At 37.8% G+C, this 19,177-nt stretch overlaps 1 protein-coding gene across 1 annotated transcript; it reads right to left on the reverse strand.

The window, feature by feature from the left end:
• Nucleotides 1-128: 128 nt before the first annotated feature.
• SLC39A6 (solute carrier family 39 member 6) lies at nucleotides 129-18,720 on the reverse strand. The gene is made up of 9 exons (XM_084251770.1): nucleotides 18,013-18,720; nucleotides 16,121-16,304; nucleotides 15,403-15,572; nucleotides 13,314-13,532; nucleotides 8,650-8,755; nucleotides 5,442-5,819; nucleotides 2,587-2,667; nucleotides 1,358-1,548; nucleotides 129-558 (listed from the first exon to the last, which is right to left on the reverse strand). Exons 1-9 carry the CDS (start codon nucleotides 18,715-18,717, stop codon nucleotides 406-408), a joined length of 2,187 nt encoding a protein of 728 aa, XP_084107896.1. The 5' UTR covers nucleotides 18,718-18,720; the 3' UTR covers nucleotides 129-405.
• Between the last annotated feature and the right edge of the window lie 457 nt (nucleotides 18,721-19,177).

Consider the following 19,177-nt stretch of genomic DNA (forward strand, 5'->3'; position numbering starts at 1 on the left):
TTCATGCATATTCTTACTCCTAAGCACCAGCAGCTCTTCAGAGGCCTAAAATCCAGCATGGGAATTGCTGTATTACATTAGTTCTAAAAAGCATTAAAGACTTTTCCTGAAATATACAGAACATATCATGCCAAATCTCTTGTTTATACGATAAACTGATTATATTGGTAAATTGCACATATAGCTTATATTCCCAAAATAGAATAACTTAAATATTAAAACGTACCTTTGTTACCACCATATCTGAACTTATAAGCATAACAAATGGCAATATTCAATACAAAAAAATCACAAAATTCACTAACCTTAAATGCTGCATATCACAGCATAGAAACTCTCATCTCCCTATGGCCTATTCAAACTATAGACAGCAATGTTTCAAGCACTCTAGCAGCTACACCCTAATTAGAAATTTATACGAAACACAATTCTATGTTCAAATATGGAAATAAGCAACATAATTCCAAAACCCAAAAGTATCCCAGCATTCTGTAAAAAAAAATATCCCCAGCGGCTACATCCATGGTCACTAGCATCATTGTGCAGCATCTCAGGTACCTTGAAGAAAAAAAAATAATCTTTAAGTTTTTAGGACCACAGATTAATTTTTAGAAGAATTTGCAGTATAGCATAATAGCTTTACATAGTTCGATATGAATCACTTCCTTAAAATACAACATACTAATTGACAAAACACATACATACTAATTGACTCTAGCCAATCATGCCATACGGCATTTCCTAGCAGGTTAGTTAATAATGTTTGTTCATGGTTTGCTCAGTTAGTCAAGATTTATATTGGGCAGTTTGTTCACTGTAAAATAGAGAGTTATATTGACTGCCCTGCTTCAGGTTACTGCCTGCATCTGAACTGAATATAACATGAGGTTTATCTGAACCTTATACTATATATAATATAATCTTAGCGAAAACACTGACTGGACTTGTTATATGGACTTTGGTGACAAAAAGATCTGACTCCTTTGTCTATTAATAGGAAACCTAAGTGTTATGAAATATACATAGTATGCCAACAATATGTGGCATGTATAAGGTTTTACAAATCTAGATAATTTAAAGCCTCATAACTGAGATACTACTCTCAAAAATACATCAGAAGGGGCATTTTTGTGTACCCGAATACACACTAGGCAGGATAAAGATGTACTTATAATCAGTAATTCCAAATAATAAATGCTCAAGGATGTGTATTTTTACATGCTACCTTGTTAAGTACAGAATTACTTGTCATCACCACCACATTTAAGCTAGACTTAAAAAAGATTAGTTGCACTGAATATTTCTCAATTTTATAGTTAGCCAATACTGTAATTTGATTTCTTTAAAAATAACTTACCATATCAACCAGAGCAACATACATGAACAAGCCAGCGGTAAGTGCAAAAATCCACATAGAAACATTTTCAGCATAATGGCCAATGAAGATTCCTGTTGCCATTCCAAGATATGCTAACATGGCTGACAAAGCATTATAAAGAACAGCCTGCTTAACAGTCATGCCAGCTTTTAGTAAAACAGCAAAGTCACCTTTAATAGAAAACAAAAAAGGAGAGGAAGTGATTGAAAAATCATTTTAATACACATATCTGAGTGATTTCCCAAAAAGTTGTCCAATTTATTTCAAGGGAAAAAAGGTAAAATTACCAGTTGCTCAGGGCTAACAGGGAAAATCACCACACAACTCTATAAGTGAACATATCATTTATCCAAAGTTTTTCTTAAGGTTTCCACTTTGCATTGAATGACAAACATCATGAACCTACTGCTGTGCTCTTGCAATGTCTTGAAGGAGATTGTAAATGGCCACAAAGGAGGAAGAAGATGGTAGAGAACACACATGAAATGTGAGGCAAGTAATAAAGACAATATAGAGTTAAGAGTTAAAGAGCCTAGGAGAAAAATCTAGACTAAGATGGAATAGCTAAAAGAGACTTAAAGGAACATGAAGGCTCTAGAACATGGAACACAAACCATATGTTGAGGATTTAAGATTGAGGCAGTTGGGAAGCCTTCTGAAAAGCAGAACACAAGTCAAGGAATGAAAGTGAAAATGACAGCATGGGTATATACGAAAAAGTGTCTATGAAAGATAAACAAAGACATAAACAGGGGTACTCAACAGCACTTGGAAAGCTTAAAGATTTGGTGACAGAGAAAAACAATACTCAAAATACAATTTATTAACTTCCTTTTTCTTTTGCTCCAGTGAGATTATCTTTGCCAATTTGTTATTGGAAGATGATGCCTTTATTTGAGTGGCCTTATTCATGTTGCGTGTATGAATATAAGGGCTACTGATGTCACCAGCACATTGGGATAGGAAGAAATATGGTAGCGGGTGATGGGGCCCAGGTAACTCTTTGGCAAACCCACAGGTAATTGTGGATTAGTGTCAGAATTCTGACTGGGAGCAAACTTGTGTACAGTAAGAAAACAAATGCTAGCTGGGTTAGCTTAAGAAGGTGTGAAAGTCATGAGGAAGTTTGCTGGAACTACCATTAACAAAAGCCAGTGACACCAGGACACTTCACCCTCTTGGATATAATATTTATATGGTTCTCTTACCTAATTCATGAGGCAACTCGTGACAAAACACAGCAACAGAAGTACTTAAACCACTTGATAAGCCTTCAGTAAAAGCAGCACCTGTGTAAAATCATTCAGAGAAAATTTGGCTATATTATTTTGTGAGTACGCTTTCTAAATCTTACCAGTATATAAAATGAAGTAAAAGACATAAACTACATTCTGCTTGTGACTACAGAGCACTTTCTCCACTCCACTCCACTCCACTCTGTGTCTTCTTTATAAGCAATCTCAGATTATATTCAATTAGGTTTTTTTTTTTGTGGGACCCTCGCCGGTGGCCGGGGAATGAACTGGCACTGCAGAGGCTGCAGGCAGCCTCGCAGCCCAGCACTCAACCGCTGTGCCACCAGGGCAGGCCCTTCAATTAGGTTTTAACTTCTCAAATGAACACATCAGTTTTGATTGAAAAGGGAAGGTTCTACTATGCCTTAGAAAGATAAGTGATTGGACCTCCCCTGGTGGCGCAGCGGTTGAGCGCTGGGCTGCACAGCTGCCTGCAGCCTCTGCAGCGCCGGTTCAATCCCCGGCCCCCGGTGAGAGTCCCACATGGCACGCAGACCTCTCCTGCAGTGCCCACTGCTCCCCTCAGCAGTGTATTTCATCAGTCTGCCTGCTCTGTTCCCCGCTCTGGCTCTGGTGAATTCTCTCACCCTCCCGTGCTTCTGACTGTACCCAGTGCTTGTATAAATAAATAAATCTTTAAAAAAAAAAAAAAGGTGATCTTCTACAAACCTAAGAAGTTACTGCTACTACACAAAGCACTTATTTAAACATATGAACTGATTTAAAAGGTTTAGAAAAAACTTAGCACTCAAGTTAGTACACGGGCTTCAGAGAAATTCTCTATACAATTAGATTTGTTTACATTCATTCTTTTGCCATTTCATGAGGAGAGTCTAAGACAAATGGCCTCCTGCATCTTAAAAGGTAACACATTATACAGCTGATCACTCATAAACTATGAACATTTGTACATCTTCCTTGTCCCTACTGTTCCCGCATATAAAGGAGGAAGAGACCACCTGGACTTGTCTCAACTAGTCTATAAAACAGCACTGCCTCCTTAGGTGGCTTTCTCTTGTCAGGCTTGTACTGCCTCATTTGTTAATTATGTCCATAGTTCCTTCCAGCATTGCTATTAAACTTTGTAGTATTCTATTGCCTCTCAATTGTGGCATTAAAATTTAATGCCTTTAGGGGCCTCCCCAGTGGCGCAGTGGTTGAGCTCTGGGTTGCGAAGCTGCCTGCAGCCTCTGCAGCGCCGGTTCGATCCCCAGCTGCTACCCGGCCACCGAAGGAGGGTCCCAAACGGTGCGCAGACCTCTCCTGCCGCCTGCTGCTCCCCTCAGCAGTGTGTTTTGGTCCTTCTGCCTGCTCTGCTCCCTGTTCTGGCTCTGGTGAATTCTCTCGCCCTCCTACGCTTCTGACTGTACCCAGTGCTTGTATAATAAATAAATAAAATAAATCTTTAAAAAAAAAATTTAATGCCTTTAATACCTTAAAAATAGACTGATAACTGAACCTGTAGATACTAAAGATTTTTTTTTTAAAGATTTATTTATTTATTTATTTATATAAGCACTGGGTATAGTCAGAAGCGTGGGAGGGTGAGAGAATTCACCAGAGACAGAGTGGGGAACCGAACAGGCAGATTGACAAAATGCACTGCTGAGGGGAACAGCGGGCATGGCAGGAGAGGTCTGTGCGCCATGTGGGACCCTTGCTGGCGGCCGGGGATCGAATTGATGCTGCAGAGGATGTGGGCATCTTCACAGCCCAGCGCTCAACCGCTGCGCCACCAGGGGAGGCCCAGATACTAAAGATGCTATTGCACAAAGGAAGATGACAGAAAAAGTCCTTTTATCATAATAAATATGGTTTATATTGTTGGTAAGGGAACTTAATTGTGTGGGGGGGGCACCTCACACATGTTCCATACTTATTAAAGCCTGATCTTCATGATCTTGAAAATTAAGACAACTTCGCTAGTTAACAATTTAGGTAATGGGTGAGACACAGTCCCTTGCAGTTAATCTTTTTTTTTTTTTTTGGATAAGGTTTTCATTTCCTGGAGCTTTTTTTTTTTTTTTTTTAATAAAGATTTACTTATTTATACAAGAGCTGGGATACAGGCCAGAGGTGCAGGAGGGGATGAGAGGATTCACCAGAGACAGAGTGAGGAGTAGAAGAGGTGGACGGACTGAAAGCACTGCTGAGGGGGAGCAGTGGGTGAGACAGGAAAGGTCTGCTGCACCATGTGGGTATCTCCCTGGCCAGCCAGGAATCGAATCCACACTGCAGAGGCTGTGGAGAGCTTCACAGTGCTGCGCTCAACCCACAGCACCTGACTTGCTGGCCACCAGGGAGGCCTCCTGGCATTTATTTATTTATTTTAAAGATTTATTTATTTATGCATACAAGAGCTGGGGTACAGGCCAGAGATGTGGGGATCCACCAGAGACAGAGTGGGGAACAGAACAGGCAGCTGACTGAAATACTCTGCTGAGGGGAGAGTGGGCAAGACAGGAGAGGTCTGCTGCGCCATGTGGGTTGCTCCCTGGCCGGCTGGGGATCGAACTTGTGCTGCTGAGGCTTGCTTCATAATGTAGTGCTTAACCCCTTGCGCCACCAGGGAGGTCCCCCCCAGCATTTAATCTTATGTAACTTTTATCAGAACTTAATTATCAATATAGCCAAAGAAATAACATTTTCATAACCTTAGACGTTAACAGCCTTATCCAAAAAAACCCTATTCTTTGTTAAAACTGGACTGGAAGTTTAATGTGACATTTTCCGGTCAACAAACAAGAAGCAAATATGTGGATGTTTACCAATTGCTAGGCCATCACTGAAATTGTGCAGGCCATCGCCCATTATCACCATCCAGGCCAATGTAGCAATGCCAGCATCTTTTAGCTCCTCCCGAGAGTAGCGCTGACTGTGACTATGGGGGTGGTGGTTTTGGTGATGGTGGTGATGGAGAATATGATGGTAGTCATGGTGGTGGTGAATGAGATCGTCTGACTGGCCAAGTGTATCATGGAAATGCGAATGGCATTTATTCTTGCACCCTCTGGGTACATATTCATTGTAGACTTCTTGTGGATGAGCATGAGCTATCATAACCTCTTCTTCTTCCAAGATTGCTGGCTGTTGAGAATCAAAGTGGGAGGGCTCTTGTGACTCTGATCGCAAATAGCCTTCTTGTCCTAGGTATAAACGAAAGGACATTGGAAAGTAAGTCAGAGGCCTTGCTAATGTGCTGGGACATATTTTAAAGAGTCCTACCAACAAAGTCAATAAGAGATCTTAAAGCATGGTAATTCTCTCACATATACCTGCAGAATTAAACAGTACTGCACTGTTGTTGAAAAATATGTCCTAAGTAATTTTAGAAATTAAATGGTTTCCCATATTAAGAATGGATTTTATTTCATTTATTTTTAAAGATTTATTTATTTATTTATACAAGCTTTGGGTACAGTCAGAAGCGTGGGAGGGTGAGAGAATTCACTAGAGCCAGAGCAGGGAACAGAACAGGCAGACTGATGAAGAAGTACATTGCTGAGGGGAGCAGCAGGCGGCAGGAGAGGTCTGCGCGCCATGTGGGACCCTTGCCCGGTGCCCGGGGATCGAACCGGCACTGCTGAGGCTGCGGGCAGCTTTGTAGCCCAGCGCTCAACCGCTGTGCCACCGGGGAGGCCCAAGAATGGATTTTAAATGTTAACCTTTACTAAGCATCTCTCAGATCTTTCCTTGATTTCTTCTGTCTCTCTACATTATGAGGGATGACTTTTTCCCCTGATTATAAAGAAACAGATATTTCATTTAGAAAATGTCTTTGAGATATTTAAAGTAGCTTAGAAATTTTTAAAATAAAGAGAGAAATTTGGAAGTAAAAAGATGTGTATCTGATTTTCTTTTTTTTTGGGGGGGGGATATTACAGGAAAAACAGAAGAAACGGAACTACCATACCATCATCATCAAATCACTACCACTTATTGTCCATAAAAAGAAAAGTAAAACAATAAGGTTTTGTTTCTTCTTTGTCATCTACACTGGTATCAACTTTCCTGGGAACATTTCTGACACTGTGTTCCAGTTCCAGATTAGTTATTTTCCCCTCATTGTTACATATTTCACTGGAGTCCACACAAAGATTGAAGAGAGAACACATGCAGAAAGTGAGCAAAAACACTGCACTTGCTCATGTTAAAAAACAAAGGTGGACAAGAAACTTTACAAACAGGTAGTAATAATAATAGTTTTTCTTCTTCAGTCAGCAACTATCTACTGAGCACCTACTCTAGGCCAGGAATGCTGGTGGACATGGGAGACAAAATGGGGCAAGACAAAGTCTCTGCCTTCAAGAAGCTTATATTCTTATGGAAAACAGTCATTTAACAAACAGCTGTGTATAACTAAGATGTCTGAGGCACTGGAAAGCATGATAAAAAAAATAGAAAAGGACAATATGAAAGAGCGACTGGGAGACCTCTGTATCTGGCTGATTAAGGAAGTCCTCAGAGGAGGAGGTAACTGAGCTGAGACCTGAACAATAGGAGGAATTTATGTGAAGATCTGGGAGAAGAGTATTCCAAGCAGAAGAAACAGGCAGTGCAAGGCTCCGAGACAGACCTGGTATGCATACAGGATAAAAAGGAGGCCAGTAAGGCTGAGAGGAGAGGGCAATAAAGGACCCTGAAGGTCATGGTGAGGAGTTTGGTTTAAAATTTTAATCTTAACTGAATCTGTATAACAAGAAAAATGCCAAGCTAAAAAAAAAAAAAGGTCTCCAGGCAGACCATTTTTAGGAATGTTACAGGAAAAATCATAACTTTATAGTGGAGAAAGGGTTAACACAATCTTAGCGAAGTTATCAAAATTACCAACACCCATATGCAACAAGCGTTGTCATGTCAGCGGCATACCTTGTCACTGAAAAGGATATAATGCTACTGACTTTGTGGCATTCCTTCCAAAACTGATCAATCTAATCATGAGAAAACATTACACAAATCCCGAATGAGGAGAACTAGATCCAGCATTTGATGATGAATTACGATGGACCAATATTTTCTTTTTGGGGATAAGAGGGAGTGTAAAGATATTATTAAGACAATTGGAAAAACATGAAAAAGGTCTACAGATTAGATAATGGCATTGTTATCAATGTTCATTTCCTGATTTTGACAACTGACCTGTGGTTATGTAAAAGAATGTTTGTTTCCTTTTTTTTTTTTAGAGGAAGCATACACTGAAGCATTTAAGGGTAAAGCAACAGCATGTCTGGGCATTTGTTAAAGCTGGCAGAATTTAGGGTACATGTGCAAGTTGCTTTTTTTGGCACCAAAGATGACAGGTCTGGCAGCTTTAAGCCGTGCACTGTCTGAGTCACTGAAGCTGCCGTGGAAGCCTGCTGTGGCCTGCCTGGAGCCCAAGCAGGCATGCAATGCGTGTATCATCTAGGAAGGAGAAGAGCATTGTGGACGCCTAACTGAGACCCCCAAGGAGTGCGCGAAAGTCCTAGGATTTAAGGTATGAAATGGTGGTCTGTTCTGTAAAAAAAGATTTAATAATTGAATTTTGACAAAAATTGTAATTTTTTAAAAAAAAGGAAAACAAAAAGAAGCATCATGTATGCAACTCTCAAATGGTTTAGAAAACAAAGTGTGTGTATGTGTGTACAAAGAGAGAGAAAATAATAAATAAGTAGCAGAATACCTGGGAATTATAGGAAAGGAACACAACAGTTTTTTGTATTATTTGTTGAAACTTTTCTAGAAGTGTACATTTACCTCAAAATAAATTATAGAAAAGCCATTTTATAGAAAAAGCAATTATAGAAAAAACATTTTAACAAAAAATTATAGAAAGTATATAAAATAATCAATTCACTGGCAATTAAAAAAAGTACGAGGGACATTAAAAAAAAAAAGAGGGGGTATTACTACATCTCTACCAAATAGTCCAAACTGCCTGCAAATCACAGAACAATGAACTTTCTCCAGACCTCCAAATCACTCAGAAGGACTTACGATCATCTGCTTCCACTTTCTCCTCATTTGTTGAAAGTTGCGATTCATATTTGGACAATTGCTTCTTTATTTCCACATCATCATCATTTTCAGGTTTTTTCTGATTCTAACACAGCAAGGGAAAGTAATACTTTGAAACAGTTGATTTGCTTATGTATCAGTTTTAAATAACTAAAAAATTTCCCAGAGGACAATAGGAACAAAAGTCACCTAAGGGTACAGGACTAGTAGCATGTCTTAGGCATAGTAACTATTCAGAAAGGTGAAGAGTTAATGCCTCAGAAATATGAAATGGTGCAAAATCACAATTCACCCTTCTGAATGTTCCCTTAGTCATACTCTACCTGGCCTTAACAAGCAGCAGAGATCCCCTGGGAGCTGGTTAGAAATTCACAATTTCAAGCCACACCCCAGACCTCCTAATGAATCAGAATGTGACTATTAACTAGATTCCCAGGTGATTCATTCATATAGTAAAAGTGAGCTCTGCCTCAGGTTATCAAGTCAGAACCAGCTAGATGCATTCTTACAAATATTTAGTGATCTGCTAATCAACTGTTTGTTTTTTTCTCTGCCTGTTTTGGACAGTGAGACCCATATTTACTATACATTTTATAGCTTCAAGCTATTCTGTGATACAGATAAGTATTTATTAAAACTAAGATACTAAGATAGCTTCCCTGTAATAAAACAACATTAATGTTTTCTCTTTTTAAATAAATCCCCATTTATCAGATTTTTTTAATTACCTGAATATTAGCTTGAGATGTAGTCCCTATCTCTGAATCTAAGAATAAAGGTCACTACTTGAATAATAGGGCCTGTGTATTATTTACTTACATAGAAGATAATATTCGAAATGATGAAAATTGTCACACAAACCTCAGATTTCTTATTTTTAGTACCTTTTAGTACCTTTTTTATGACTTCACAATTACCACCATACACAACATCCTGAGATTTCATTCTAACTCTAAAAGCATATAAAATATCTGTGCATACTTAGGTTTTACGAGTTTTTAAAGGTGAGCACAAGGACAATCTTTAAACCCATCTGCGAGCATAATGTTTCAAAGAGAAAGTATTTACATATTTGTGAAAATAAATTAATTCAGGTTATTATGAATCACTCGTTTTGCTTCATTATGTTGTTGGGCAATCTCTCTAGAATGCATAGTTTGTTTTTTAATTTTATTTATTTATTTTTTTTATAGAGGCATGTTTTTTTTTTTTAATTTATTTATTTGTTTGTTTCTTTGTTTATACATGCACTGGGTACAGTCAGAAGCGTGGGAGGGTGAGAGAATTCACCAGAGCCAGAGCAGGGAGCAGAGCAGGCAGAAGGACCAAAGTACACTGCTGAGGGGAGCAGCGGGCGGCAGGAGAGGTCTGCGCGCCATGTGGAACCCTCCTCCAGTGGCCAGGGAGCAGCCGGGGATCGAACCGGCGCCGCAGAGGTCACCGGCAGCTTCGCAACCCAGCGCTCAACCGCTGCGCCACCGGGGAGGCCCTAGAATGCATAGTTTTTAACCAATTGTTTTGTCCCATAAGTGTCAGGGATCTATAAAGTTGCTTATGCTAAGTGTTGGTAACAGAACATAAAGCAAATATATACAAGGTCTCTTTTCTTATGGAGTTTATTGTCCACAAGGAGGGAGAATTCACACAGATGATTATACAATTCTTTGACTGCAATTTTTGATACATTTTACAAAGGATAAATACAGAGTGCTATCAAAGTATATAACAGTAAGACCTAACTAAATTTCAGGATAGTTTTCCTTGAGAAAGTAACATTTATACCAAGACAGGGGTTTGAGGAGCAGGAATATACCAGAAAAGCATGAAGGAAGTAGTATTCCAGGCAGGGAGGGAGGACAGCATGTGAGAGGGGGCCCGAAGGCAAGATGGGGTCAGCTCTGTCCTAAACTGAAAGTGTAAGGTGTTTGGAGACTAGTAGTTCAGAGTCAGGATGGTGAGAGATGAGGCTGTACAACTGGAGAGCAGAAAATGCAAACCATTTTAAGAACTGTGGACTTTACCTAAAGGCAATGAGAAGTCACAAGGAGGGATTTTATGCAGTGGTGGTATACAATCTCATCATTTAAATAAGTCACTGCACTGCTCTGTTCTAGAATGGAAGAAAAGAAAATAATGTAGGCAGACCAGGAAGGAGGCAACTGCTGTTTCCCAGGTGTGAGATAAGTATGTTGTAGACTAGAATGACAGCAAAGAAAATAGAGAGCAGCAAAGACTCTAAATATATGTAATAAAACTGGGTTAGATATGAGATTGGAGATGCCATATTGATTCTCAGCTTTCCAGCACAAGCAACTTTCACTGGTGGTTAGGAAGTTTGAAGTTGAACTGATCTATATGTATATATAACTATCTACATCAAATATGAGATGTTACCTTAATTTGAATATAGAGACTTCAGATTGAAGTATATGGCAGATGACCTAAAACTATGATATACACAATCTTTTAGGGGTGCAAGATAGATGTCTTAAGGAAAGTTCTAGGTAAAATGTCCCGATAAGAGCACGGAGAGCTCACAACACTCACTATATAGTGAATAGTACTTTTTTTTCCTGAAATAACCAAATGAGATTGAAAATTGTTAAGGAACACCAAGACCTGGATGCCCTTTTCAAAATATACACTCAATATAGTCTAAAAAGGAAGAGAACATGTAATGTTTATAAAAATCCTTTGTCTAGCAATTGTGCCTACTTGCTGCTTAATGTTTCATACACATCCAACATGTTTATCAATCAACTATTATGTGACAGACACCATTCTAGATGTTGGCGACATAGCAATAAATAAGACAGAGAGGACCTGGCTCTTAAGAGTTTACATGGTAAAAAAGCAATCATCTTAAAATAGATTTCAAACTTCTTTGATTACAATCCATAGTAATATATGTAATATGTATGGGGCCATGTATGTAATATACCATAGCATTACTGTTGAGAACACTGGTCATGGCAAGATTGACTTCACAACTTACAAATGAGTTATAACCTAGAGTTGAGAAAACTCTAGATAAGAGTTTGTATTAGATAAGAGAACTTACCTCTTACCCATCCCATGTTAAAAACTAACAAAAGTTATTTTTAGGTAAAATTTGAAAACTAAATTGAAATTAGAATGTTAAATAATTTATGGCATCTAAAACAGAAATATATTTAAAAAAAAACAAAAGACAAACCTCTACCCCTCCCCGCAAGATGATTTTTTTTTTTTAAGGTAAAAATAACTGCAGAGAAAATAGAGTAGGATATATCTTAAAACCAGTCTAAGTCAAGCAACTGGGACAATGGGAACATGTCCTATTGAGTTGGGATGACTTCCTGAATTAAGAATGAATAAGTTTTGCCGTACTTCTTTCCTCAAAATTTAGGTCAAGTAAAGAGAAGTTTCAAAATTTGCAATCTGATATTTCAGAGAATGTAAAGTCTATAACGGCAGGATGGAGGAGAATATATTTTTGTTCACATGTGCACTTGTTCCCCATGGTGTGACCTTTATGCTTACCAGCAAGAATTAACCATATAAGTTTTCAAATCTCTTCATGCCAGTTATACGTATTATAATTGCACAATTTAATTACATATTGCTCAAACTATGAGAAGCTGGTGAAAACAGTCATTTCTATGAAAACTTAACAAGGGTTTTCAAAGCTTCAAAAGGCAAGTTATGAAAAGAAAAGGTATCAAATTATGTAAGATGATGACTGTATAAAATTTTTAAAATCCAGATTTTACATATAATAGCTTTACAAGCATGTAATCTCTTGCTCAATTTTAAAGAAATTTTTTAGAAGTTGTAGATGAAGCAGCCTGGTTGTAGAAAAAACTAATAGTATAGAACTTCAACTCAAAGAAAATCTTGGTCAATATCAAATAACCAGAATATGTGTACAAATGTTTTAGTTAAATTAAAATGTCCAAGATGTGTTCATGTCAGTTTTAGGAGTCCTCAGTGGGATAATCTTTTGACTGACTTGCCCAGTCACATTAGATAAGAAGCAGATTACCAAGAATTGTCAAGAGGTGGCTTAAAAGAAATTTTTACCAGAAATAATGAACCTACTATTAGGTTTCATACTATTTTCTGGTGTCAATTTGTAAAGGGCAAGTCTGCAAAAGTCACATACCAATAAAAACAAAACAATATTCAGCTATTGGGTAAGTAATTTAACAGTAATAGCTAATCATAACTACCAACAGAGAGTTAGGTCTATGATGCCTCTTTTCATAAAAACCATTTGAAGCATAACTGACATATAAAAAGTTGGATATGTTTAAAATATACGACTCAATGAGTTTGGTGTGAAACTTTCACCACCATTAAGGTGTAATAATCACAATGCTTCTCATTTTCAAGGCTGTGCTTTGCCTTATTTGGTCTGTCCTTGCCTTTCTTACTCTCTCATGAGTTTGAAGAGACTACTGAAGACAGTAAACTCCAGGATTATCAAAATATAAAATTGCTCTTCGTGACAGCAATTGCCTCTTGGAGCAAACAAGTAACTCCTGGGTACTGAATCCCCTCTCCAATGAACATCATATATCCTTGGACAGGTTCTGCTGTCTACCTAATGTCCTACTTTACATAAATGTCTGATGAACAGTAATTGGTATAATTTTTCTTACCTTTTTCTTCTTATCTTTAAACTGCTTGATCAATGTAAGTAGATGTTCAACAAGAAACATGAAGTACAAGCCTCCTAGAGCTGTAAGACCCTTCCATGTAGAATCAAAATAGGTGCTTTCTTCTATGTTTTGAGATGACAGATGACTGAAAAGTGGCCCTCTCTTCATTTCTATTGCTGGTTCTTCATGGCTATGACTATGGTGATGACTTGCATGAGACTAAAGGTAAAACAATATATTTTTAATACATTTATTAGTTTCACATGTCAGAAAAAGTGGCTAAGATAATAAAGTTCAAATTTGAAATCATTCTGAGTCAAGCAATTAATGGGATATTTTGAGAGCTGAGGGGAAGCTTAGGACATTAAAAATAAAACGACTAACAAACAGCTAGTTCTCTAGAGCTTAATGTATTAAGAGTAATCTGTTTAATGTAAAGACAGATACATTCCCCAATGACCCTCATATTTTGTAAGTAGTGGGTATTTGCAATGTTTTGTAAGTTACCATGGGCACAAATAAGAAGTCTAGAATAGCACAAAGTCTACTGCCTATATGCCCACAGAAAAGCCTACACCATTGTTGTCAGCATAGTTACAAGAAGCCCAGTCTATGTAATGGGCACAGGTGAGGACCTGGGATCTCAGTGTACTGTCCCCACAGCTTACAGCTGAGAGGAGAAACTACCGCTACTGCATGTTAGGGAACAGAGTGTGAAGTATACTAACAGGTGAGATAGGGGTAGGTGGGGGCTGGATGTGTGTTGTAGAGTACACTCCATGCATACACTGCTTCGCGCAGCAAGTATTCCTGAACATCTACTGTCTGGAAGCCAGGGAGTTTATGAGAGCAAAGCAGTTTTCTTTCACTACAGAATGGAACATGATGTGCTTTAGGAAGGGACTGATTTCTTTTTCTCACTTATCACAAACTTCAAAAGGAAACTTAAAAAATTAGATACAAATATTTTCTTTTTTCTTTTTAAAGATTTATTTATTTACAGGCCTGGGGTACAGGCCAGAAGTGTGGGAGATGAGAGGATTCACCAGAGACAGAGTGGGGAACAGAATAGACAGATCAGTTAAAATACACTGCTGAGGGGAGCAGTGGTGAGATGGGAGTGGTCTGCCACGCCATATGAGTATCTCCCTGGCAGGGGATCGAACTCATGCTGCAGTGGCTGTGGATAGCTTCATAGGTTGTATCTAACCCCTTGCACCACCAGGGAGGCCCAGATACAAACATTTTGTTTGAGCACCTACCCTAAATATTTAATGGGAATTTTAAGTAAATGTCACCGAACTTATTTAAAAGGTCACTGTGTCATAAATCTCTAAAATAAACACTTAAATGTTTATTAAATCTCTAAAATAAACACATAAATTCAACTCTGAAGAACTGCTAAGGAAAAGCTAAAGAAAGACAAACTTTGTAAATAGAGTCACATTTTTTATTTCTGTGGCAATTACACAGAAATAAAGCAGATAATTCACACTGGTGTAGTATACTGCAGTACTAAAAACTGAGCAAATTTATCTCCTTTTACTAAGTGGGTTCCAAAAAGTTTAATGAGTCGGTATTTATTAAACAACATTAAAAAGAACGGCAAAATAAATAAGCAAACAAATGTGTTAAGATCTAGCACAAAAATATAGCTTTCACTTACCAATATAGCTTAAAATTAACTCCTCTGTAGCAAATTTTTAGCCTTCTATACTTATCAATACAAACAATTCTAGTACATACTTCAAAAAAATTTTTTCCCCAAAAAATGTGTTTTAGGGCCTCCATGGTGGTGCAAGGGGTTGAGACACAACCTATGAAGCTGTCCGCAGCCACTGCAGCATGAGTTCAATCCCCAGTCAGGGAGATACCTACATGGTGCAGCAGACCTCTCCTGGCTCACCCGCTGCTACCCTTAGCAACGTATTTTAGTAGATCTGCCTGTTCTGCTCCCCGCTCTGTCTCTGGTGAATCCACTCACCCCCCACACCTCTGGCCTGTACCCCAGCTCTTGTATGCATAAATAAATAAATCTTTTAAAAAAAGAATAATAAAACATACTAACAGGGCAATTTACTGTACTTACATGTGGAAGAAGGTGTAAAAAAGCATCACCACTCAACGTTCCAACAGCCAGTGCCACAAGGAAACTTAGGAGAAATTTGAAAAATACTCGATTCATGAGAGGCACTAAGATAACACCCAGCAAAGACAGGAAACTGATGATGGAAATAGCTATAAAGCCACCAACCCAAGCTGTCAAAGAAAACACAGAAGAAAAACCAAACAATTGATAAATTTTAGAAGAGAGATTTTGAAGTAGCACAATGTAATTTATAAAAGCAGCTAAAGAAATACAAACTCAGTAAAGTGGAAGATGTTAAGAGAAATAAATTACTTCTTTACTATAGTTTTTGAGCAACGTGATTCTACACTACACCAGAGCTCATCCTAGTCTCACTTATTAGTAATAACATAGCAGAATGAGGTTCTTAAATAGCAGAAATAACTCTGTCCTCACTGCCAAACATACAAAAAGGCCAAATTTTGAATGACCCTGACACCTACTGTAGTATGACCTCAGAGAAGTTATAATATAAATTTTATAAATTTAACTTAATTATTTTTTAAGGGTAATGAAGCTAACACGTTTGCTTTTTTCACATTCAAGGTAAAGAAAAATTAAGCGGATATATTTGGAATTATGCTAAAAAATGAATAGGTTACTATACATAGATATAAGGAAAAGGACAACACAAATGTACCTATTGGAAATTATTTTTGCATAAAAAAGGAAATTCTACCTATTTGTAAAGAATAGGTCTTTGGTGGGATTTCAGCTTTCTTTTCACTCGTCGTATGAATCAGACACGATCTAGCATCAATTTGATTGATGATTGCTGGGCAGAGATAGTTGAACTCTATCGCATTCAGTGGAACATGGATGCCCATGCCATGAGATGTAAGCAGCTTTGAGGCATTGAAACACTGAAGAAAAACAAAGCAGTGAAAAATCACAAGGCGTTCCCATTATAGACTCCAAAAAGGCTATGCAATAACATAACACCCTTTCCTTACTGAAGCTACTTAATTAAGTTAAAGCAAATTAAAACCAACTTTCGTTAAAGTACTTTGGAACTTCCCTCAAGCTACCTGGAGATACTATGTCACAAAGGTGGTTTCCCACCACCTCTTCTACCTATTCTTGGGAGAGCGGTTACATCATCAGTCACCGAGGGAAAAAGTCTTAAGTGGAATAAGCTTGAGGGTAAATGGATATTCACAAGCTTGTTAACTCATAGTATAAACCTATTAAGGAAATGAGCTTTAATTTCAAGATGGGGGTTCATTAGAGATTGAGAAACATGTTGTTTTAGTACTAACGCTACCCTACCTGGCCTAAACAAGCCCTAGACATGTTACTCTTTCAGCAATCATACTTGCAAAACTTAGCTCAGTTCTCTCTACATAGCTGGCAAAATAATGTTTTGTAAGAGAGAATATGAAATTATGTAGACTACTCTTATAAAGAGGGCAAGGCTCATGAACAAACTTGTACTGGCAGGTACATAGTTGTTCCAACAATTAGATGGCAAGCTTAGTTTGAAGAGAATTCCTCTGACTAATCTAAGCTTCTCTTCTTCTCTGCAAATTTCTCATCTTTTGTAGTTATTTTAAACTCCCACAATTCTTGGTCAACACCACTCGGAACAAACTTTATCACTGGTATCACTATGGGGATCACCATTAGTAGGATTATTCCAGAGCTAGTATAAGCCTATGATGGTTTGAAGAAGATACTGAAGTTTGATTCCTAATGTAAATTGAATAATTCCCCATTCTTGAGATCTGTAGTCTGGAAGTCGAGTCTAGAAGTAAAAACATGAACTCAGATTATGGAATAGTTCTAAGTCATACTGACACTTGAGCAATATAGGCTGGGGTCACTTCTGGTAATTAAAAGGATAACTATACTGAAGTATAAATATCATGCTAAATTATTAACAGAATAATATGAACAGATTTTACATTGTATACTTATTCTTTACACCCATAGCTGTGAAGATATCTGTGCACCTGCTGAAATAAAACATAGTGTTACTGAGTTCTGACTCCAAACTGAAGCTATGTAATTCTTTCTGGTAAATGTAGATCCTCAAAACCCCCCAAAACCCTACACAAACTTAGAACCTCACTGCCTTTTCACTTGTCCAGGACGTTGTTTGTGGTAGCTGCTCTGATTTCAATCATCTACAAAGTATTGAGATTCCTTTGCTAAGGAGGTAACACTGATCTATGTGCATATTTCAGTCCTTTCAACCATACATTTCTCTAAAACAGGGATTCTAACGCCTGCTTTTTCAATCTCCCATTTTCCCTTATTTTAAATAATATTCACCTTTAAAGATTTTCTCCAAAAATAACCTTAATATCTGTTTTCTAGATTTATTTTCCATGTTAGGAAATAATTTTAGTAGGCAGCACAATTCTTATCCAAGAACTATTTCCTAAGTTTTTTATCAAGCACATTTAGAACATGAGTAGGGGCACTTTGAGCCAAGTGTCTTGCTGAGTAGATATTCTGTTTTCAATAATCTCACCATTTTATTTTTACTTTAAACTCCTTAGAGAGAAAGCAATGACAGGACAGATGAGTTGGCATACTGGTTAAACTAATGAACAGCACTCTTCTTACCTCCTGAGTATTTTCATTTGTGTTTCTGGAATACAAAAAGCCTTTTGGGGGTTCATTCATAGATTCATTTGTTTTCCTACTAGCCAGTCGAATCACCCGGTTTTTTTCTGTGATACTGGGGGGAGTAGAACTGCTCACATCTTTGGGAAGTTTTCCAGGTTTTGGAGTTTCAATTGTCTCCAGAAAGTGTGTTCCTTCTGAGACAGCATTATATACAGTTGAGGTCACTTCACTGGCACCAACGCCATCCTTGATTAAAACATTCCTTCTGCCATTGGCATGTTCTGATCGGTGAGATCCTTTCCCCTGACTGTTTCTAGGATCTTTACTGGAACTATCAGAGTCATGATCTGGGCAAACAGCTTTCCGATTATTTTTACTGGAAGTAGCATGATTATGGTGAGAGTGATGTTCATGGTCCGAGTGATGGTCATGGTGTATATGGATTCTTTTAATCTTATCTAGACCTATATTCTGGAGCAATTTTCTGAACCCTTCAACTGACAAGGAATTGTTTTCACCATAGCGATGGAAAAGTTGCTGTAGATGATGTTGCTGTGTGGTATATGCCAAGTCAACATTAATGCTGGAGTCCCAAGTTGTAATAATTTTCTCAGTGGTCTGAGGGAAAGCAGTTCTGGTTCTAGTATTTGTAACTGATAGGGCAAAGGTCAGGATCAAGATGATAGACAAATTTCTCGCCATTGCACCTTCCTGGAGAAAAAAAAAAATTGTCGTCACTTCTGAAACAATTTGAATTAAGAAATCACATGCTGAAAACTGATGGCGCATCAAAAAATCAAGGTTTTACAAAGCATCATTTACAGCGCAGCGCTAGCTACTGTGAAAAATTCAGAGAACTGGAGTCTTAGGCTCTACCCTGGTATTGCTAAAATATATGAAACAACTGCAGAACAGTTTGAGACTGTTATTAGCACTGTAAAAGCAATAGCAATCTGGAGCTTCATGTGGTCACAGTCAAACTGGCATCTTCTTAGTGTGTTGAGAACAAGGCAAAACAAAATAAATCCCTACTATTTCCCTTATAATTTTATAAAAGAATCTTTCAGTATCAACAAAAGCAGAAATGGCAATCTTAGGATAACTCATTAAATTTTTTTTTAAAGATTTATTTTATTTATTTATACAAGCACTGGGTACAGTC

The sequence above is a fragment of the Talpa europaea genome, assembly GCF_964194135.1.
Source record: "Talpa europaea genome assembly, chromosome: 13".
Lineage (NCBI taxonomy): Eukaryota > Metazoa > Chordata > Mammalia > Eulipotyphla > Talpidae > Talpa > Talpa europaea.